Source organism: Diospyros lotus, chromosome 10 (assembly GCF_014633365.1).
Source record: "Diospyros lotus cultivar Yz01 chromosome 10, ASM1463336v1, whole genome shotgun sequence".
NCBI lineage: Eukaryota > Viridiplantae > Streptophyta > Magnoliopsida > Ericales > Ebenaceae > Diospyros > Diospyros lotus.
This window is the reverse complement of record NC_068347.1, coordinates 5474805-5500040: the sequence shown is the minus strand read 5'-3', so window position 1 is coordinate 5500040 and position 25236 is coordinate 5474805. Positions and strand designations below refer to the sequence as shown.

Sequence of the window (25236 nt, the reverse complement as noted above, 5' to 3'; positions counted from 1 at the left end):
CCGAATATTACACACATTAAACATTGTATCCATCTGAATACGGAAGCAAAGCATCCGGATATCACTCACAGAACATAAAAGACACATCCAGATATGACTCAAGGTATCTGGATATCACTCACAAACATTGCTAGACACATCCAGATACGAAAACAAGGTATCCGAGTATCACTAAGTCGTCTAGATATAAATACGGGTTATCCGAATACAACTCACAAAGAACAACTAAGACATCCAGATATCTCCTAACCCATATGGATATCACTCACATACTTTTCTTAAATCTATCCGGATATGGGGGGACCTATCCAAATATCTGCAACTATTATTCCTAGAAATGAACGAACACAGACAAAATCTGAAACAAAACTTAACATATCTACACCATTCTGAATGAAATCTTATGAAAACAAATCCCAATTAATATGAACAACATTAAGGGTGATTCAAAAATCATATTTGAAAGAATCGTTGTAAGAAATCGTGCATGAACTGCCTTGAAACTCATTGTAAACGCATATATATATATATATACATTGTCTATAAATATTTGAAACTCAATCAAAGAGTTCTTGAAAATCTGAGAACAACTGATATGAACTCGTAATGGAAGGGATTACAGGGAAGATACTTGCCTCAATAAATCTTAATCGACTCACACGATCTCAACCAAAAATCTCCTATGCAAACTCACTACTACAACTCCTTCGCTCTCTGCTTCTTCTTCTCAAGTTCTCTGTTCTTCACGGCGTGAAGAAACTATGCATCTATGAGTATATATATATATATATAATGGAGAGGTAGCCCTAGAAGCCTATCTCTCCCTCTCCTATTATAACTTGGAGACTTTTCAATCCTACCCCTTCTCACGCATGGATTCTCAATCTATTAATATCACAAAAAACTCCAATTAAATAATTAAATTCTAAAGACAAATTTTTAAAGGACCATCATGTCCTTGCATTAATTTTCCCATAATTAAATTCCATTTAAATGCTAATTTCTCACTTAAAGATTCTTAAATTGCCACCTAGGCAAATTATTTTTAACCCAAAAATTAAATAAGCTTTAAATAATGCTAAATAAATTCTTGGCCCTCTGACGGGTCGTTACCTTTATTGTGAGTAGTTCTATTGAAAACTAGTTTGTTGCATATGAGAGTTTTTACTTCAAACTTGATTTTTGTGAGTGGTTCTACTATCAAAACTTGGCTTGTTTTATACAAATGGTTTTGATTTGTGAAAATTTTTACTTCAAACTTGGTTTATTGCCGGTGATTCGACCCTATACTTGATTTTGTTTCATACAATGGTTTTGGAATATGAATGGTTGACTTCATGTGGATGGTTCATCCAAAATGTTTATTTACGATTGCATTGAAATGTTATTTTATGTAATTCATCATTACATGTTGTGGTTATGGCATTGGCGTGTGTGTTGGACATGGGTAGTGTTCCGGGATGCTTTTGAGTGGGAACATAATCTCTAACCTGATTGTGGTGAGCCGGGTTCCTGCGTTGATTTTGACTTTCTTGTGTCGGGATTGGTAATGATTGTTTTAGAGATGTTAGAGAGATGTGTTGATATTACTCTCTTAAGCTAAGATTGTGTTATGCCAATGTGTCAATGTGATTGTATTGCCTATAGAGAAATTGCTCTTTTCTTGTGGCATGGGTTAAGCGCTGTGTGAGATTCTCTTGGGTTGGGACATGTTGGGATATGTCGGTTTGTTTCATGGCCTTGCATACATTCATGAAAATGTTTTTCAACCCTTACTTAGATTATTAAACATCTAATTTGGACTTTGTCACTGGAATATTCAAACGTTCCAGGTGAAAGCAGTGGTGCCAAGGGAAATGAGGTTCTCAAGATGTAGTCGTTATCTTACATATTAGATCTTTAGCATATCTTTTGATTATGTTTGAGGTGTTAATTGTTATCTTTGACAGATGAGACTCTATGTATTATGTTTTGAGGTTATGATGCAAAACAATGGTACAGTTTCAATGTTATAAATTAAGCGTTTGGTTATGTGAAATTCGAGGTTTTGATTCTGCTTCTGCTGATGTGATGATATTAGTAGTCTTAACTTATTCTTTTAAGTTAATATGTTGAGGTGGTAGATCGAGATTGTCGAGGTCTAATTTATGTTGAAAAACACAAATATCCTCGAAATCTCGAGTTAACGAATGCTTGGGAAAAATGGGGCATTACACATGTCATATGTCATATCACAACCTGTGACGCCCTGCTCCCACTTACGGGTGTCACTCATGAACAATCATCTAAACTACTCACATGCCCGGCCATTTGTGAAGGGTAGACTATGTTTCGACACGGAATGCCCTAGGTAAGAACTAGGTTTCGTCATTCCATTCCCTCAATCCTAGGATCGACTAGCAGACTTGGGATTTAACCATACCACACTTGCCTAATTAATTTCTATTAAATTTGCCCAATCATCATTTTATTATTTTAATTCTTCTTCTTTCTAAGAATTCCATCGGACTCCATATATTTCAAAATTCCAAACAACCCATTGGTCTTCCCAAAATTCGAGGAAAAATTCATAATTTTCATTTTCCAAAAATTTTGGCATTTATCTCCAAAAATGTCCGAAAATCCCTTTATTTTAAAAATTTCTCTAGGCCCAAAATAAATCAAGAAATGCCCCAAAATCCTCGATTTTTTTCAAAATAAAAAAAAAAAAAATTGGTCAGTGGGGCCTGCTGGTGCGCCCGAGGCCCCGCTGTGCGTTGGCCACGAGTAGTGTGAGCTGGTCGCGCATGTGGCGCGCACCCCATTGCCTGCGTGCCCTGCCTACCGCCCATGAGGGCCTGCTGCCTACTAAGGCTCTCTACGGGCCACCTAATGGCCCCAGCTGCTGCCACTGCCATTCTTTTATTTTTTTTTCTTCTTTCTTTGGGATTCCTAACCCAAATTTTTTCAAAAATTACATATAAAAAATAAGCACCAAAAATCTTCAACTTTTCCTCCATTTTCCAACACCCAAAATAACCATCAAACATACACCCATGGTCTTAAGCTTTAACAAGCCATTACCAACAAAATAATTTACAACACATGCTTAGGCTTCAACGGGCCATAAAACTAACAAGAATTTACCATGAGCTTTCCAACTTCAAGCTTGCAACACTTCCTTTCAATTGGCACATGAACAACCTACAAGGTGAGGGTGAAAACCTCATGTGCCATAAAGCTCAGTAAGGGTGCAATGCATGTAAATATGAGTATAAACAATATTATGTATGCTAAATGCATGCAAATGAGGCTAAGTTCTATCATCCTCACAACCCACCAAGGTTTGCGACATCAACCTACACCTCTCACAACAGTAGTCCTCCATATGGCCGTAAGTCCACTAGATTCACATCATACAAGTTTAACCACTACATACAAATGTTACATAAAAATTTTATCAAACATATTTACTAATTGCAAGGCCACCTCCATATGGGTCCATCCCTTACCTTAACACCATTTTGAAGTCTTCAAGAATCATTTTAGCTCCTTGCCCCTCTTTTCCCTAAGTGATTCTTGAATAATCAAGATCCTATATTCAACAAAAAGATTAAAAGCATGAAAAACTAGCCTTAAAATGGCTAATAGGCACACTTTCTTACCTTTCTTTCTTTCATTTTTCTTCTTCTCTTTCCTTTCTTCTTCAAGGCTCTTCAAATGGCAAAAATTTGAGACAAAGGCTCTCATTCCCTTTTTATATTTCTCTTGTCTTAATATCTCAAATTCAAGACTTCATCTTAGCCCTTGATTTCCCTTTGCTTTTGGAAAGGAAATCTCAACCATACAAGAAAGCACAATCCATGTGCTTTTGCCTTCTTTAATCTCATCCAATAGATTTCATTTACTTTTCAAGAGAAGATCTCAACCATTGAAACAAGCACAATCCAAGTGCTTTGCTAGGATTTAATCCTAGCCTTTAATTTAATTTGGAGATTAAATCTCCACCACTTATCCTCTTTCTCTTAAAATTTATAAACCCATTAGCAATCCATGCCAACTTAGAACCTTTAATTCCATCCCTTGGATCTCTTCCAAATTTTCAAGACCAAATCTCCACCCTTGAATCATCTTGGTCTTCTACTCCAAAATTAGCCATTTTCCTCATTTATTTAATTTGACTAATTTCACCCAATCACATGAGTGACCACTTGAGAGACATATATCATTTCTTTCCCATTTAATTTAATAGGACAATTTTTCATCATTAATGCTTGACCATTTTCCATTTCTTTTTGGATTTTCTTTTAATTTAACACAATCATGCCTCTCATTAAATGCAAGAATGACCATTTATCATTTCTTTTTGTATTTATTTACTTCTCTTTTATCTTGGACCACACATTGCCATATGTCACTCTAAGACACAATACTTGGCTTCCAAGATTTAATCTAAGCCATCAATGTGGCATCACTACATTAATTCACCAATTTAGGAAAAAATCAATTATTTCCTCACATAATTGAATATTCACTATTTTCCCTATTCTTCATAATTTAATTCCCTTATGGAATTCCACTCCAAATTACTAAAAAAGCCCTTTGTGAATTATTAATCCCATTTATCTCCACATAGATACAAAAATGAGAAATTAATTCACTTCCATACTTAATTCCACCTAGAAATTATTTTCAATTTACCAAATTACCCTTTATTAGACTTCACTATCCAAATTACCAAAATGCCCCTCTCATAAGGCACCATTATTTTCAATGATCTTTCACTTTTTGAAGGGCATTTTTGGAAGTTTCTCACTTTCTTTCTCATTCTCTTAACACCAATAACACGGGGTGTTACATAACCCGTGTTATACGATTATATATCATGATTCCCAGCCATAACATAAATGCATGAATGCACACATATAGTCCTTGGGGCCATGAAAGATGCACACACTAGTGCCCAAAACCCTATATACAAACCTGCTAGTAGCCAAATACTAGCTACCAAATCAATAATATGAGCATAAGGTCCTCATATCACATCTACCAATGTCATATCCACCACCCTCATCATCACGTGCCAAAGCACTCACAATCATGTCACGTCGAGCCCCTAGCTCGTATATCAAAATCTCATATCACATATCAATGGAAGATGCACTTACTTTCCATCATTACCCATAACCTCTCTATGCAATGCACACATAAGGAATGTAATGGCTTTTGCAACATTAACTTGATGGCAATGTAATGCCCCGAGAGCCCAGAGAAGTTACTATATATATCGAGGATAGTGTAAGGAAGGAAATAACACCAGTTGGATACCTTTTGGGCTGAATATAGGCAAAAAACTCCCGGGTTAAGTGTGCTTGAGCTGGGGAAGCTTAAGGATGGGTGACCCTTGGAAAGTTCGCGTCGGCCTATCAGGGTAAGTTGTTCCGATCTTTCCTATCGCTCAATGCGGGATGTTACAGGTGGTATCTGTAATACCCTGAGAGCTTAGGGTCAGGTCCAAGAAGGGACTCTAGAGAAGTTAGTATATATATCGAGGATAGGAAGGACTGAAACAACTTACCCTAATGGGGCTACACAAACTTCCCAGGGGTCACCCATCCTTGAGCTTCCCAAACTCAAGCACGCTTAACCTGGGAGTTCTTTGCCTACATTTGGCCCAAAAGGTATCCAACTGGTGTTGTTTCCTACCTTACTATCCTTGATATATATACTAACTTCTTTAGAGTCTCTTCTTGGACCTAACCCTAGGCTCTCGGGGTATTACAGTATTAAAGCCAACCCTTGGTGAAGGCGGTTCGATGAGGGTTGGGAGTGGCGCTAGGGCTCGAGGGCTTGTACAAGGAGCTACTTCTGGCAAGCTTCTAGGATGGCAGCCCCCAAAGGGGAGAAGATCTGGGACCAGTTGTAAGATCATATGACGAGGATGTCATGTGCTTAAGTGGGGAGAATGTAATATCTCGAGAGCCCAGAGAAGTTAGTATATATATCGACGATAGTGTAAGGAAGGAAATAACACCAGCTCGATACCTTTTGGACTGAATGTAGGCAAAGAATTCCCGGGTTAAGCATGCTTGAGCTAGGGAAGCTTAAGGATGGGTGACCCCTAGGAAGTTCGCATAGGCCCATTAGGGTCAGTTGTTTCGGTTCTTTTTATGGCTCAATGCAAGATGTTACAATCGCTCTATGAGGGATGTTATAGGCAAGACCCCCATAAACCAAGCATCAGGACATGCTACACCCACGTAGGAATTCACACAAGCGAATGCTCTAAATGCATATGCTCGTCTAACATACACAAGTCAATACTCAATAGGCCAACTGTGTTATGCCAATGCTCACACTCCCAACACATACAAGCATGACCCCCAATGAATGTAACCCACGTCCCAACATTATCATGCAAAGCAATATAGTAACATAATGAAATGCAATGCAATCACAAGTAGAGTTACACAGCTAACCCAATACCAACCATCTGAAACCTATCCCATTAGGGTACAACATTATTCCACAAAGAAGTATAGGGAGAACAAGCCCTACTTGGCTAGTGAATACAAAATGCATCAATAGTGCTTAAGAAAACTCTTTTAATCTCTCAAGGAGTTACATCTGGAAGTGTTATCATTTAGCCCATCATTGGCTCTCATCATACTCCAACCATGTCCTAAAATAAGTTATTTATCTCCCAAAAATCAGAGCAAGGCGGACCACCCAAAAGGGAAGAATTCGATATTATAGTCCAAGATTGGCAGGGCCGCTACGACCTCAAAACATAACCAAATGATCCAAGAAATATTCTAAAACAAATCTTATGAAGTCTAGATTTTGGAACATGAAGTAGATTTCAATTTTGATAACACCATAGGAAGTTATGTTCCAAAAACTGGAGCATTGTTGGATTGAAATAGAAATCCCCAATTTCAAATGGGTATGGCACAGGGCATTTACTAGCTCAATACTTATCCAAATAATCCAAATTTTATATCAAAAAGAATCTTATCGAGTCTAGTTTACAATACAAAAAGAGAATCTCAAATCGAAAAGCCAACTCTTGGAAGAAAAAGTCAACTTCTACATCAACTTAATCGACCCAATCGAGAGCTTGATATATAGAGTCTACTTTCACTCAAAATAGTCAACTCCTGAGACCTAGAAATGAAAACGGACGAACATAATGCACCAAAAATCAACCAAAACTTACATTGCTCAAATCCTAACCCAAAAATATGCCATTCCTTTGAAAAGATGAGGTGAATGAAGACCTCATTTGAACCATAGACCTGATTTACCAAAATTCCAAGAAAAATCACATGAAATACAAACAACTAGGTTGAAACTGACATACAATGCAATAAGGTTGGGTTTCAAGCATTAATACCCAAAAATAGATGATCTAAGGACATTGAGCCAAGGAAAAGGATCAAGATTTGCATGTAAAGAGTAAAGGAAATGAGATCTTGCATATTAGAAAAAGAATGGAGAAAGAGCATACACTTGAAAGAAATGAAGGGAAAAGAATTTGCACATAAATGGAGAAGAGAAGAGAACTTACCTTGAGTAGAGCCAAATAAGTTGCAACTCGGAGCCTAAAAACAAACCACCTCTTAGAGCTTTAACCTTGTTGAAAATGGAAGAAGAAGATGAAGAAAACAAAGAAGAAGAAGAGGAAAGGTTGTTGTCATGGGAGAAGAAGAAAGAGATGAACAAGGAGGAAGAAGAAAGATGAAGCAAGAAGCAAGCATGGGGAAGGAGTGAGCTGCATGTCCAACTCCAACCACCCCCTTTGCTATTTTGGACCCTTTTTCCCTTCACTTGCACACACAAGCCACTCATTTAAATTTCATTTATCTTTTCTTTATTCTTCGCAATATTTTATTTTCCACAATTGCCCTTTACTTTTTCTCTCCTCAAATACATTCATTAAACCCTTGATTGTCATTTTACAATTCATTCCATTTCATTTTAAGTTTAAAACATCATTTTGCAAATGGGCTCAAGTCCAACCCATTAATCCAACTCATATTAATTAGACCCAACTCACTCAAGGCCCCAAAGGATTTATTTTTCAACTTGGCCCAACCCATTCCATTTAAAATTAATTAAATACACAATCTACACATGGCTTAGGCCCAATCCATTAAAAATGGGTTTATTTAAACTTTATCTATCCTTTGTCTTGGGCATTTTCACATTGACCCAAACCTACTTCATTAAATTCTCAACCCATTTTATTTAATTTTTCAACCTCTACTCTTATTGGACCTTCCAACCCTTGGTCCAAACCCATGTGTTGGAATATTCAACACCTTAGAAACTATAACTTTTCACTCTAATTTACACATACACATGCTTTGAATATTTAACCCACACTAATCTCATAAATTTTGCCTTAAGAATTACACCTAAAAAAAATCCCAATCACTTTGGCTTTTCAACATAATACTCAATTCCATTAAATTTTTAACTCATGGATCAAATAAATTATCTCCAACATTCAATTTAATTAAAGCCAAAATATAATACCCATAATAAAATATTAATGACTACTTTAGACCCACTAACGGGTTGTTACATCTCCATCTTCTCAAAATACCCTAAAAAGTCTCAAATGACAAATAGCATTATATCGAGATAATCCTATAAGGCAATGAAGTCAAACTTCATATGATCTTATTTTGGTTAACGATTACTATGTAATACAATCATTTTGCTAACTAACATCCCGATCGAGTGAGAGCCATGGATTGATTAAGCTCACTAGACTCAATAACTATGCTAAGATCTATTTTGGTATGATTGTGATGACCCATCAGAAACTCCGTTTTGATCATTCATACTTTGTCCAAGGGTTTCACCAATCAACCACCAACAAAGATTGATAGAAAATAAGTACTAGGGCACACACCAAGAGAGGGTTGAATTGGTGATTTTAAAAAAGAAATGTTGATTTTCAATATTTTAAACAATGTAAAAGAGTGTTATAAGAAATAAGTGAGAGATGGAAGAGAGCTAAAAGGAAATTAAATGAAACAAGCACACAAGAACACAAGGATATATAGTGGTTCGGATTATCCAAGCCTAGTCCACTACCTTAACTCCTCACTAAGGATTTTGTTTTACTCAATCCACTAACACCCCTAATAATTAAACCAAGTAGGTCCTTTAGTCCAAAGACGAGGAAAGAATACAACCTTCTATCACCTAGATAGGCCCTCAAGTTCTACAAGCTTGGAACAATTGAATCAAATAGTAAAATGAGAGTTCTAAGAGCTTAACCTCTTAGTTACAAGTTATCTAAATGAAAATACAAGGCTAGATTATTGATAGATACAAGAGAAGCACAACCTTCACACTGGATACGAGAGAACACAAGAAAATTAAAGCTCTATCACTTATTGGACACTTGGTAGTTGAGTATTAAATTCTCTAAGATCTTTGAATGAGGCTTCAACCACCTATTTATAGTTGATAGAGAGATGACACAAGAATTAGACAGTTGGTGGTAGTTGGGAGCATTAAATGCATTCAAAAAACTAGCCGTTATGAGAACCTGCGAAACAAACTATTGATAGATAGAGAAGGTTAGTCAACTGATGCAGATAGGCTTAAATCAAACAATTTGGCAAGCAACTGTTGATAGTTTCATGAAAAACAAACATAGCATGCTCTCTATCTGTCGACAGTTGCCTAGAGGACTGTCGATGATCTCAAGCATTCTTCTTTAAAATTGTCGACCAATAGGCTAGAACACTCCTTAAGATAATTTCTATAAAGAACAAATGACTATTTCTTATAAATTCAATGTCCAAAACCATTAGTTTCAACAAATCACATATACTTCGGATTTTATCTTGATATTAATAAACTAAGAGAGTTAATCCCAAAAGCATTTATTAGATTTGTAACTATACATATATACTTTGATAATTTTGATAAATGATTTTGATACTTTTTGAATAGCTTGCTTGGAATGTTTTCATCATCAAAACCATAATCAATCACAAGAGTAAAAACATTAATCTATCAAAGATTGCATAGGGTGTTCATCTCACGTTTGAGGTTAATGGATCCTATCTGGTAATCACCTACCTCCATATTGTTAATGTTGTACAATCCCTTTCAGGGAAAGGTGTTGCGAAAATAGGTCTCTGGGGTACAAGTTTCCTAAATCGAAGTTTAATCTTTCTGAAGTCAATTGTAGCATCTCTCGGAAATAGATGTTTTGAAAGGCTGTCCTAACCTTTCAACACGTGTCACAACAAGATCTCGAGATTCGAGCCCCTATAAAAGTCAAGCTACAGTGATGAAAAAAGGACTTTTGGACCATCGATAAATCCAACCCTCATTTCCTTTTCGAAACACCCTTTTGTTCTTTCCACAAGACTTTTTTTAAGATACTTACTTGAGTGTCTGAGGGTCTTTGTGGGTAAACATCCTCATGAGCCTTCTAACCTCTCGTTTCGTGTTGCAACCCTCTTCGGAAGCCCAAACTCCTTTCTTCGATAGGATTTAAGTCCTTTTTAAGTCCATCAAGACACCTTCTTGAAAGAAATCCTAACTCCTTTTTAGAAGCCAAACTCATCCTCTCCGATGGGTGTGATAGATCCTGTCTAAGAGCCGATTCACATACTTGACCTACTTGACAATCCAAATCTTTTGGAAGCCCCTTTTCTGAGAGTTCCTTTTTCTTTTCAAAAGATCCTTTCAGTAGCCCATGTTTTTCCTTTTCGAGAGACCAGGCCATAACACAACCTTAAGATTTTGGGAGACAACCCTCTTAGGAACATTCCTCTAGGTAACCATCTTTTCGACGAAACTCTCTCGGAGATGATCCTTGTTAACCTTGTGCATAGGTTTTCCCTACATCATCGAAATTCTAATTATTGTATTTTTGGCAGCAATAATTAATGTTATGCCCTAATGCTAGATTTAAATGAATTTTAGCGTGTGTATATACATTTGATTTATGCTAATAAAGACAATTTTTTCATCATTCATTACTCTCCAGTTTGTTATATGAATGAGTCCTTGGATTTCTTGTGTGAGATTCTTATTCTTAAGGTGTTAAGAATATGTGACGAGATTATCTGGTAATGGGATTTCTTAAATGGTCCTAGTCCTTAGATTATTCAGATGGAGGCTCTAATTAATTGATTATGGACTAGCACATAGTTTACTACCATGATTAATATGAGATACTAATATTTAAGGGTGGTGAGTCATATTCCACATAACTTCTGATGCTAATAGTAAACTCGTGGGTGGTTGTTAGAGAACAACACACTAAACGTGACACCAATAACTGATCACATGGCATAGTGCATAATGATCTTGTCATCAAGTTGCGATTGTTTAATTGATGTTTTGACTTAAAGTGACACGTTTGTCTTGTGTATTGGTGTGCAATATTTGTTGATTGCTGAACCATCCAATCGCAAGGTAGGGAAGTTCATTTATGTGGTCTCATATTGTTGGTACATGGAGACAAGTGCTTACGGACATGATTTATCACCCTTACTAAGTTGGGGTGAATGTCTTATATGTGGTCTACTGTTAGTATGATGGGAAAGTTTTTAGTTGAGGCAGCATGATTAATTATGAAAGAGTTTCCTGAGGTGTCATCTAGTCACCCTGATGAGATCGAACACAGTTACTGGAGTTTGTGAGTTTATCGTACCATGACTTTTTCTTAGTCGAGATGTTAGGTGATGGAATGATTGTATTACACAATAATCATCAAGTGTAATAGGCTCACTTGAAGTTAGACTTCATTGCCTTCTATTTTATTTTGAGTTGTTGCTAGGCGCTACCCAAGGTCTTTAAGAACGTCTCGAGAACATGGAGAGATTCTTGAGATGAGTTGAAATGTTTAATCAGAGTCAAAAGGGTTTGACGTTATTTGATTGTTATTAGGCGATAAACGTAGAAAGTCACACACCATACAATGTAGCATTTGGTATCAGTACTATGCACCTGTTATGTTCTCAACATCATTAATAGTTAATGATAGGTTAGAATATGTCATTAAGAGTTAATGATGTGGTTTCTTAAATGTTAATAAACCGGCTGTAGTTAAATATGGGACCATGCAACATGCAGGTCGAAACTGTTGACTACTTCTATAAATGCTCAAGTGGTTTTTAGTAAAGGGAGAATTGATCGACAGTTAAACGATCAACTGTTTCTATTGCCTTAGCTCAACTTGGTGCCTTACATGTGTTGTCTTGGTGGCTATCCTTTGTGTAATACCCCATAATTGGCATGAGGTTGCCACGTAATTTAAGTGAGTTTAAAATATCAAAAATTGGCATGATAGTAAAAATAAGTCATTGAATCAACTACAGGGAGTACATTGGAGCTTATATTCTAAAGAAAAGGGTATCTTAGTGACGAGTGTCTCGAGGCAAGATTTATGGCTTCAAAAGAAATCGGATCAGAGACAATTTTTGGTACAACTATGACTCAGCTTGAGAAATTGAATGATCGTAAGGAACTTTCGGGAAATCAACAGAACCCTAAGTAGGTTCATATTTAGCATAAGGAGAAACCCTTAAATGGTTTCAGGAAGAAACAAAAGGATTTGCGGTCAAAACACGATCTTACACATATTCGGACTTGAGTATAATTTATAAATTTTGGCCAGGGGAGGTCGAAATGATGGTTTTTCTGAATCTTCGAGGGTGACATGAAGGGTTTAGAGCTTATGGGGCTTAGTGGAATAGTTGGAAAGCTCAAGGGATTCAAATAGGGGCTAAAATGAAATTTGGAAAATAATAGGGGGTTAAAATGAAATTTATCAAAAGACCAGTCATAGCCATCGTCGGCCACCACTACCACTGCCGGTCAACATATTTTCAGTATCGAGGGGATTGTTTTAGGTGTCAGAAGTGGGCCCCAGGTCACGGTGGTTCAATTAGGAGCAAGTTGGCCGAGAAATAGCCGGGTATGGTCGTGATTTGACGTTGGTATGGCTGAAAGGTTGCCAAAATATTAGGCAAGCTCGTTTGAGGCTAATCATGGTGATTTGAAGTAAGAGAAAGCCGTATTAGGGCATTTAAGGCTTTGATTTGATGAAGCATGAATCTTCTTGGCTCGATTTCGGGTATAAATAGGGGTTGAATGGTCGAGGATTTCATCAGAAATTAAACTTCAAATTGCTTGCTTTTGAGAGTGATTCGAAGGTTTTGGATAAAGGGCTTTTGCTCTTGGTTGGGTGAGGATCATTTTTGGAGGATTTCATGAGGTTTCATCAAGGTTTGATGGTGTTTCAAGCTTGGCCAAAAAGTCATGATTGGTGCCGAAACTGGACTATTTTTTGTCAAATCAAGGTATTCAAAGTGGTTGTTTTAGGCTAAGGGTAGTTCCAATAGGATCAACTTGAAGAGGGCTACCAGGTGGTGTGGTTAGGGAAGAATTTTGGTCTCTGACAGTGAGGGGCTCACTTAAAAAAGATGACCGACACATGTAGTGCACGCTGAGTCTTTATGCGCAAGCGTGTGGGTGGCGCATGAGGGCGTATGTGTGAGAGGTATTTTTTGGAATTTATTTTAATATTCTTAGAAAAAAAATTTATGAATTATGGTGGAGAAAATACTTGAGGAGATATTTATTTTGAAATTTTTGAGAAGAAAATAAGGAAAAATTATGAAAAAATTATGGAAAAAATAGATATTGATATTCTTTTGAATAAATATGATGTCTAGGGATCATTGAGGCTTAAGGTTGAGCATTAGTATGTTTACTTGAGGATTGGCACCAAAATCGAGGTTAACATGAGAATCGATATGGTCTAAGATACGTCTGAGGTAAGAGTTTCTACTTCAAACTTGGTTTATCATGAGAATTCCTAACCAAAACTTGATTTATTTGGGTGGTTCGACCATATACTTGATTTGTTTTATAGAAACGATTTAACCTACGATAGGTTGGTTTCATGTGGGAGGTTCGCCCCGAATTATTTTATATATGTGCATTGAATTTTGTGCGTTATAAATTCATGCATTGAAATGTTGATTTTATATGATGCATGTTATGTGTTGTCCATGTGGGATATGAGTTGTCAACCTGTGCTGTGGCACTTGATTGATAACAGTTGGGATATGTGCCAAGGATTAATGGTATGTGAACCACTTGGGAGAGGGCTGAGACGGACATCACCCTATGGTACTCAAGTGGCAGGGCTGAGAATGGACACCACCTCAGATCTTGGCTTAAGTGATGGGGCTGATAATGGACACCACCTCAGATCTTGGCTTAAGTGATGGGGCTGATAATGGACACCATCCCAAGTTCCTTTGAGAAATAACATTATTGTCGAGGTGAACGTTGATTTCGGGGATAGTGCTGATGTGATCCTCTTGTGGCCAGGGTTGTGTTGAGATTTGAGATGCTTTTGAGTGAAAACATAGTGCCTGACATGATAGTGGGGTGATTCCTGAGTTCATGCATTGATTTTCCCCTTTTAAATAGGATTGTGTTATGCCAGTGTGTCTTTGTGATTATGTTGCCTTTAGAGAGATTGTATTTTCTTCGATTAGGGTTAAGTGTTGTGTGGGATTCTCTTGGGCTGGGACATGTTAGGATTTGTCAGTTTTATTCATGGTTTTCATATATTCATGAAAATATTTTTAAACTCTTGTTTAGATGATTCATCATCTAATTTGAACTTTATCCCTGGAATATTCAAACATTTTAGGTGAAAGTAACGGCGCTAAAAGAAATGAGGTTTTTGAGATGTAGCTTTTGTTTTCATTGGAAATCTTTAGCATATATTTTGTCTATGATCGAGGTGTTAGTAGTTGTTGTTAAGAGATGAGTCTCTATATATTTTGTTTTGAAATGTCATGTCAAACAATGGTACGGATTCTATATTATGAATAAATGAATCACGATTATGTATTGTTGAGGTTTCGATCTTGCTTCTGCTAATGTGATTATATTGCTTGTCTTAGCTTATTACTGTAATGGTAGATCGGGATTTTTGGGGTTTAATTTATGTTGAGAAAAAAAATATCCCCAAAATCTCGGGTTAACACACGTTTTGGAAGAACGGGGTGTTACACTTTGGGTGGCATGTGGAGACTATTGGAGGTTTCAATGAGAGGAAAAAATTGAGGAGAATTGAGTGATGGACGGAGGTTGTCTTCTTCCTCTTGGTTTGTTTTTCTTTGCTATATTATCCTCTACTTCTACTTTTATTCTAGTTGCAGATTGATCATTCGTTGAGTTGGGAATTTTCGAGTAGTCCGAGAAAGATTGATGAGTGCAAGTGACATAGCGTCCCCTTGCTAGCACATGACGAGGACAACGAGTTGATACCAAAAAGCTTGCTAAGTGTGGACAAACTAAGCCATTGACAGATTAAGGAGGATTCGGTCTCAGTGTAGAAATAATTTCTACACCTACCTGACATTGGGCTTTCAAGTATGTTGTTTATTATATTACTTATGAAGTAATATCATATTGCATAAATACCCAAATTGCATATGGTTAGTGTAGAACTTAGAAAGCACACACTATATAGTGGAGCATCCGGTATCAATACTATGCACCTGTTATGTTCTTGACATTATTAATAGTTAATGATGTTTTGAATATATCATTTAGAGTTAATGACATGGTTTGTTAACTATAATGAACTAGTTGTAGCTAAATATGGGACCATGCAGCATGTAGGTCAAAACTGTCGACTATTTCTATAAACGATCAACTAATTTTCCCTAAAGGGAGAAATGATCAACTATTTAAGGAGTCAGTTGACCGTTTTCCCAAATAGCTGAGAAACGGTCAATAGCTCGGATCAAACGGTCAATCATTTTTGCCACCTTAGCTCAAATTAGTGGCTTATATGTGTTGTCTTGGTGGTTATCCTTTGGGTGGCACGTGGAGGTTGTTGGAGGTTTCAATAAGAGGCAAAAATTAAGGAGAATTGAGAGATGGACGAAGGTTGTCTTCTTCCTTTTGGTTTGTTCTTCTTTGCTCTATTGTTCCATGCTTTTGCTTCTGTTTTGGTTGCAAATTTCTCATTCGTTGAGTTGGGAATTTCCAAATAGTCCAAGAAAGACTAATGGGTGCAAGTGACTTAGCATATCCTTTGGCTAGCATGGGACAAGGATAACAAGTTGATATCGGAAGGCTTGCTAGGTGTGGACTGTAACATCCGAGAAATTATTAAAAGTATAAATGATATTTAATGAAGGGTATAACTGGAATTATCGAAAGAATAAGGCTATATGACACACACTAACATAGTTTTAGACAATCGAATCAGTCGAAGGGAGTAACCCGGACCTTAGATAGCCAAAGAAAATTGTACAGTACCGACAAGTGATTCGAATTATGATTTTTAGTGATGAAAGAAGTGGGATCGGGAACAGTTTTTGGTACAGCTGTCGACCGGGCTGAGAAAACCAAATCGACGTAAGAAACGTCCGACAAGTCAACGGAGTATATCAAAGACCTATATTCTATGTATAGAACAACCCTTAAGTGATTTCGGGTTGAAACGAATGGATTTGAGGTCAAATCGATCAGTCGGGCCTAAGTATAATTTTCTAATTTTGCCCGAGGGAGGTCAAAACAGTAATTTTTCAAAAGTTTCAAGGACCAAATGAAGAATACAAGTCTTGTGGGACTTAGTGGTATATTTGGATAGTTTAGGGCCTCAAGGAAAAGGGCAGAAATGTCAGTTGAAGAAGTTAGGGGGCTAAAATGCAAATTATCAAAAATTGGTGGTGTGAACGTAGCAAGCCAAAGTCGGCCGCCGCCTTCTGCCGCACGTGGAGCTGCCTCCGACGATGGGATGGCCGCGGTAGGACCTGGGGGAGGTGTTATACGGCGTGAGGTTGCTTGTAGGCCAAGTTGTGGTCGGTGATTGGCCGGATTTTGGCCGAATTTTGAGTATAAAATGAGGCCGAGGGTTTTGGTTTTTGACGTCAAGATTGGCCATTTTTTTGAATGATTTCAGGAGAGTGAATAAGGGGGTTTTCATCCCCGTGTCAAGGAGAAGAGAATGGGATCGTTTGGGAGAATTTTGGGTGAGTTTTATGGCCGATTCAAACTCGGCCGAGAGAGGGTGGCAGACCGCCACTGGCTGCCTGCAACTGCCTGTTAAAAGGCTTTTCTGGCGTCTTTTCGGCCGGAAAATGGCACATCTTGGATCGACTTTGAGAGGGCTTTCAGGGGGTACCCTCGGATCTGGAATCGGAGTCGTCGACGGCGGTCGAAAAATTGGAGAAGATGGTGGCGCGTGGTTGCACACGCCAGCCTTCACACGCAGTCACGCGCCGAGCGCATGAGGGCACATGCGATAGGGGTTTTTCTGGTATTTTCTTCCAGTATTTTTATTAATTTATTTTAGGATTTATTGTGTTGAAATATGTTGGAAAATAGTTGAAGAAATAATGATTTTGGAATTATCAAGGTGAAAATTGGGAGAAAATAGAGAAAATTATGGAAAATTTGGGGAAAATGGATTTTAATGCTTCCTTAATTAAATATGGTGTTTAGGAAGTATTGTGGCTCGAGGTTGAGTATAAGTTCAAGTATTTGGGATTTGGCACGCAAATCGAGGCATTGCACGAGGATCGAGGCGATCTGAATACATTCGAGGTGAGTGGTATGATCCTATCTTTATCTTATCTTGAAAATATGTTGGAAGCTGTATAGTGGGTTCAGGTGGGCGGTGTTACCCTCCCGAACTTAGGTTACACGCAAATGGGACCAGTTCTAGTGAGCGGTTTTACCCTCCAAAACTTGGGTTGTTCTGCAAAAGCGTTTTACTTATGTGTTTGTAGCATCATTTGCATATTGAACATGTGGTATATTATATGAACTATTTTTACTTATGAAAGAGTCGGTGCATGGCGTGTGATTTCATGTCATCGGGGTATTGATGTTCGTGTTGGTATTGTGTTCGTGTGGGACAGGATAGGGTCTACTTGAGAATGGGACAATGTTAAACCAGGTGAATGGGTGTCATACTGGGGCACTCGAGGGAATAATGTTAAACCAGGTGAACGGGTGTCACGACGGTGCACTCGAGGGATTAACGTTAAACCAGGTGAACGGGTGTCACAGTGGGGCATTCGAGGGATTAAGTATGTCAGGGAAATTTCTCAAGTTAGACGTGTCTTGCATGTTGTCGCTTGTCTGAGTATGCCATGCTCGTGTGTCTCTCATGCATTGTATAAATTGTTCAATACCGTCACTTAGATGTTTTATCATCTAACCTGGGCTATGCCCCTGGAACGTTTAATGTTCCAGCCAGGTACTGCTACGAGGGCAAGGATGTGGCCGGTTGAGATCCAATGGTACTTAGTTTGTTAAGTCGTCATAACGTTTGAGGCTTTAGTATGTATTTCAGGTTGCAAATGAACAGTCGTATAATAGCAATGTTCTCATTTGATCTATATTATGTATTTTGCTATGGAAACGCAATGTAAGAACTACAGTGTTTGATATTAATGTATCCGCTGCGTTGTATTAAGTCTCGTTTAGTTTAAGATTATTGATCTTGATAGTTAAACGGGCAAGGCTAGGGTTCGCAGGGTTTGTAACTGCATGTGAAGATTGTTCTTGATACACCGCGCGTGTTGAACTTGAAGAAAAAAAAAGAAATCCCGGGAATACCCTTATAGTGACACGCCTGGCGAGACGGGGTGTTACATGGACAGACTAGAGCCTCCACAAATTGAGAAGGATTCAGTCTCAATGTAGAAACAATTTCTACACCCACCTGACTAATCAACTAGGCCCTTCATAGATTGACATGCTTTTAGGTACGTTGTATATTGTACTACTTATGAAGTAATATCGTGTTGCATAAATATCCAAGCTACATATGGTTAGTGTAGAATCCTGCTTTCGTTGTGTATATTTGATACACACAATACCATATGACTATTCCAACACATACACTAGTAAAAGAGAAACCACACATAGAGCATTCTCATCCGTAATTGGACGATTTCGCTCAATGACAAATCCCTGACACTAGTATACAAGACAACCGTGTTATCTCAAGTGTGAGGATCAATTACATAATTTCAACTAATAACAAATCATTAATTCTCTCAAGCATGTGATCTATTATTTTTGTCACATTCAGTATATGTTCTCCAACACTCACCATCATGTTTACCATCTGTATCTTATGTTATATGATATGTGACTTACCATCTTTTATCATTAGTATCTCATAATAATTAAAATAGTAAATTATCAGTCAGCCCATAATTGACTAATCGAGATCCCCATTGACGAAGCTTAAGGACAAGGAATTGTTTAAGATTCTTGTACCAAAGAATCTCTCACATATTCTTAAAAACTTAAGAAAGTGAATCATTAACAAAACATATAGGGACTCAATCATAAGAACAAACAACATAAATGGAGAAATAACTATTTTATTAATAATATTAAAAATACATCATGACATCTTCTAAATCTAGTATTAGATTATATCACTAACAATAACATCAATATAGAGTGTCAAACTTAAGTGTTCAAATAAAATGATATAACTAACCTTCTATCTTTTATTTTTTTTTTGTCTTTTAGTGCATGAATAATTCCTCTCTAAAGTATTTAAGACCCATTTGAGTTTGAGTTTTGAAGTTAACTAGATCGGGATGGTTTAAAGTCAAACTTAGCAACTTATAATGCACTACCAATATTTTGGCCAACTCAATTGAGTTGGAATGATTTTAAGACTTCAAACTCAACTTGAGGAACTTATAATAATTTTTGAAAATTAATTAATATTGTGAAACAGGTTCACTAATTTTTAGTTGTTGTGGAAGAACACTTACCAAAACAGAGGGTTAGAAAAGATTATAAGCAAAACCAAAGAAATATCGAAACAACCAAGAACACAAAAGAGTAAAAAATAGTACTCCCTATAAAATAGCGTTTCAAGGCTCAGATTTGGATCTATCCAGTTTGTACCACCTAGGTAACTCCAAAGAATAGGGACACCAAGCCTCATGGAAGCCCACAAGAACCAAGCCACGAAAACCCCCAAATCGGACCCCAAACCCTCTCGGCCAGAACGCAAAATCTCTTACCCAAACCACACAGGTAATGCTCACAGCAAGATCCACCAAGGAACAAGAGCAATCACTAAGATATGGGACAAAGAGTAGTGACTGAAAGCTTACCTCTAAGGGATTTGCCGAAACGTATAAATAAAGGCTACTCATCGATCGACCAAGGGCTTCCAAAGGAAAGGAAAACCACTGCCATCAAAAGGGAGATCTGGCCGAAAGAAAAAGAACTAACTCACGAAGATCGACCATCAAAGGAAACTATCGGGTGAGCAAAGAGAAAGAGAGAGAGAGAGAAACTGCCGACAATAAAGGCAACCAAAAAAGGTAAGCGCCATTTTATATGACAAAGCTAGGGCATGGCTGGGGAGCAAATGGGCTTGGGCTTGGGCTTCCTTAAGCCTTAAGCAAATGGGCTCGACCCATTTCTCATCCAAAGGCTTAATAAAGGGCTTATGGCCCGATTTCTTTAATGGACTACCAATGAGTGGTACTTTTTGGACTATACTTCAATCCCGGGCTGAAGCCTATGAAGATAAACCCGAATCTTCATCATTAATTTTTTCAAATATGTAAAATTAATTTAGATGGAGTGTGTTCATACTAATTTAGTATATAGTGAAATAATAATATAATAATAATATAATTTTTTATTTTTTTTTACTTATATGTATATAATAATATTTTTTTATATTTTTTTATTCTTTTTACTTATATGTATATATAAGTCTCACAAATATTATTATTATATAATACCTGACATATCAAATCAATATGAACACACTTTTTTTTAAATCGATTTTATATATTGAATAAAATTATATTTAATTAAGTCAATTTGAATCTAATTATCAACGTATTCAATAAAATTATAAATTCATAAAAATGATTAAATTATTTTCATTATTAACCCATTAAAATTAGTCAAATCATTCCTTGAAAGGGCTTAGGATCAGTGGGTGTATTCATTGATTCAATGGGTGTTATGACTAATTTTGTAAAGTTGAATGACAAATTGAGCTATTTTTAAAATTCAAGGAGTGTGAAGCCAAATCACTAAGCTTCAGGAAACCTTGACTCAATTTATCATGTTTTTAGTTAAATAAGCTCAATTTCAAAAGATAGCTCAACATGATAATTTGAATTAGTTCAATCGAGTTGAAACTAAATCTTAAACCCTAAATTGCAAACGTGATTTACATATTCATGTAACACCCCTTCACTCAATCTACCCGAGACTATTCAAGAAGTTTACCAGACCCTTGTTAGGCTTCAATTGTAGTGCTGTACGTTGGCCTCCTCATCCCTTAAACCCAACTAATTAATAATGATGATAGAAGATTAATTGGAACTAATTGGAACAGTTATAAGCATCAAGTCAAGATGGAAATCAAGAGATAAATATATACTACTGGATGAAGATTAATTAATGTCACTGTGGAGATTGCATTAACGGAAATTTGGGTATTAAATTAAATAAGATGGATTTGGAGTAAGAAACAGATTAGAGGTAATATACATGTATACATATATATATATATATATGATTTTTTATTTTGCAGGTAGCGTGTGGCAATGTTAGCTTGAGTTTTGTATCTATTAATTAATCAGTGGGTAAGACAAAGAAATGTCAACATAATAGTATTACAACATAATAATCATATTATCAATAAAGTAATACTGTTACTAGAATTGTAATATTAGTAACATGGTAATGCTATTTGTATATGGAGTTTGTACATAATTTGACAACCCAAAATTAGTATTATATTTACTAATGTTGTTTTTTGTTTCCCAATGAGGCATACGGCAAATTAAATCAATTTGAATATAATTAAAAAAATTAAATAAAATTATAAATTTATAAAAAATAAATTATTTTCATGATTAACTCAATTTTAAAAAGTTCAGGCATATGCTTTGTTTGACCCAAAGTTCATAAGTGCACCATAATTTACCCACCCAAAAAAAAAAAAAAAATAGAAAAGACAGAAATTTGAATAGATGTTAAACAACACACACACACATATATATATTACCTGTGCTTTTTCCACATCTCTTTCATCTTCAACCTCACAAAAGAGACAAAACAATAGCCAAACTTGCGTAAATGCAATCTCTACACTTACCTTAATGTCTCTTTCATCTACTATCTCTTTGACTTCAATTTCATCTTGATATATACTTAAATATATACCGCTCTCGTTCATAATATCTTTATGATCGCTCACATTCAATGATCTCTCAGTCCCTTTGAAGATGGCATTGGCAGGACGCAAAGCTTCCCATAAAGGCCTCAAAATCTGCTTGGCCACGACCATCATCTTCCTGCTCCTCATCATTGCAGTTTCAGTCACCTTGTTCTTCACTGTCTTCAAGCCCAAGCAGCCCCAGGTTACAGCCCACCCCGCAAGCATCGACACCATTCAACTCCAAATCTACCCTACTTTCAGCCTCAACGCCACACTCGGCTTAGTCATCACCATCAACAACCGCAACTATGGCAGCTTTAAGTACAAGAACACCACGGCTTCCATCAGCTACCATGGAGCTTCAATTGCAGAAATTCCAATCGAGCATGATATGGTGCCTGCTCGAGGCCAGCTTAACATCACGACTTATGCGAATGTTACTGGAGAGAAGATGGTTTCTAGCCCTTATTTCTGGGACGATGTTCGTGGGGGCAGATTGGAGTTCTCGTCGGTGGCAACTTTGCATGGGAAAGTGAGTGTCATGAAGATATTCAAGCTGGGTGCAGAGGTGGTTAGTACCTGTGAGATTTCTATGGTTATTCAAACCCTAGCTTTGGAGTCCAAGTGCACTTCCAAGATCAAGCTGTGAAGATTTTGGTTTTGTATATATAAAAACATCTTCTTATTTTGCGTGTCCTATAGCTTAACCTTTCTCCTTTTAATTGAAACGAAATGGTCAGCTCAGTTTTTCTTTCTTTTTTTCTTTTCCTTTTTGGGAGAGATGGAGTTGATTGAAGTAGCGAAATGAATTGCCTTTAGGGCATAGGTCAAGCAGTCGGGTAAGTGATATGTAAATGTTAATACAGTGGATTAGAGTTCGATTTTGACCCTACACAGTGAGGCGAAATTTTATACCTGCAATTTATCTCCCTTGATATGATGAAGGGTACGAGTATCGAAAGCCGCACAAGGGTGGTCATCCCAAGTAACGAAGTGAATTATGTGTCGAAGCACAAATCATATTGTATTACAAACCGCTACTATAAAAAATTTGCCTACGATGATACAAAGCACGACTTCTAGGCATGTGTACTCACTTTCCTTAAAACTTAATTCACTCTAACCATAAAATGAATTGGTGGGCACAGGATATCTCGAAATTAATAATCTTTAGGATATAAAGAAATTTGTTTTGAATGTGTTTTGCGCAATAGGTACTCAAATCCTTGAGTAATCCACCAATGACAAGAAGACTATTCAACTCTTAAAGATTGTTTCTACAAGAAACAAGCTTTAAGAATGATTAAAAGTATGGGAAATAATTCCCTCCAGCTAACTTTTGAACCAAATGAAAACACTATTTATAGAGTTGTTTTTACCACTTGAAAAGTTAGAACTTTTCCGAACAGTCACAATCATAACTGTAAGACTCCGCTCCCAAGGGATGTCACAGCCTTGGAAAATTAAGTTTTTTTTTTTTATATATACCTAATTTTTCCAAAATAACAGCACCAAGTAAGAAAAGTGACTGATCAAAGCTAAATATTAATTAGGATTTTGCTAAATGACTAGAATCTATCGAGATAGAAAGTTATTTAATACTTGTTTTATATTATTTTATAATATTTTAACGATATTTAACAAAATAAAAAGATAATTTTAACCTTATAAAAAATTCAAAAGATATACTAAACCTTTTTCACTCATATGCTTCCCTCCTAAAACTACTCCCCAACACATTAAAGCTACACATTTCCAAAGCAAAAAAATTAGTTATGAAAATAATTGTAATCAATGTTCAACTTTATTCTTTTTGCATTCTCTTTTTATTCTATTTCATTCCACAAGTTGGCCGGAGAAGAGCTTCTTAACCAAAAAAAAAAAAATGAAAATGAGAGAAATTATATTGAGCATAGAAGTAATTTATTGGAAGAGCTCTTTGGTTTCAAAGAAGATGATAGTTTGATTGGCGAAAAATCATAAGGTGAAGAACAATCTGATTTTGTGGCAACTAATTCTATTAACAACCATTTAGAAGAATTTAATAACGTCAATGGGGAAGAATGACCTCTATTAGGTATGATATTTAACAATATTGAGAGTCTGATGAATGCTTATCAAGAATATGCAAGAGTTTTAGGTTTCTTCGGTGTTGCCAAGAGATCAACTCATAAAAACAGCGGTGAAAGTTACGAGTATGTTACAATTTGTTGTGACAGATGAAGGAAACAACAATGTGACAAGTCTACAAAGAGGATAAATTGTCTTGTATGAATAAATGCAATTAGGAGAGACAATCGAGTTTGGCAAGTTTCAAAAACAATATTAGGACACAGCCATGAATTGCAACCTAATATGTCTATTTTGATACTTGCTCATAGGAATCTGACAATTAACATGAAGAGACAATTAGAAGCCAATAATATTGCAGGCATAAGACCGTGTAAGAATGTTAGAATGCTAGAAGTTCAAGCTAGTGGGCCACAAAATTTAGAATGCTTGCCTAAAGACTGCAGAAATTTCATTGAGAGTAGGAGAAGGCTAAGACTAAGTGATTGAGATGCAAAAGCCATTCAGAAGTTGTTTGTAATTAAGGATGTAACAAAAAGATAGGGATTTTTTTCATTTGATGGACTTTAACAACAAAGGCAGGCTAACTAATGCATTGTGGGTCCATGCTTGTGCAAAAGCTGCTTATGAAGAATTTCATGACGTTGTCAGTTTTGACACAACATACCTTGTGAACAGGCATAGAATGCCTTTTGCTACAATTGTAGGTATAAATCATCACTGACAATCAATTCTTTTAGGCTGTGCACTGGTTACACATGAGGACACAAGATCATTCAAGTGGTTTTTTATGAATTAGCTCAAAGTAATGGAAAATATTCATCCTAATGCTATTTTAACTGATAAATGCAAAAACTTCAAGTTAGCTATCATTGATGTTATGCCTAACACTATTCATCAGTATTGCTTGTGGCATATCCTTTGCAAACTGC

At 36.6% G+C, this 25236-nt stretch overlaps 1 protein-coding gene across 1 annotated transcript; it reads left to right on the top strand.

Moving 5' to 3' along the window:
- The first annotated feature begins 22301 nt into the window (after window positions 1-22301).
- LOC127811057 (uncharacterized) lies at window positions 22302-22883 on the top strand. Its single transcript, XM_052350773.1, has one exon. It carries the CDS (start codon window positions 22302-22304, stop codon window positions 22881-22883), a length of 582 nt encoding a protein of 193 aa, XP_052206733.1.
- Window positions 22884-25236: the final 2353 nt, after the last annotated feature.

Bases quoted from the DNA above. Each gene is read 5' to 3' on its own strand.
- LOC127811057 (XM_052350773.1), top strand. From the start codon at position 22,302: ATGGCATTGGCAGGACGCAAAGCTTCCCATAAAGGCCTCAAAATCTGC.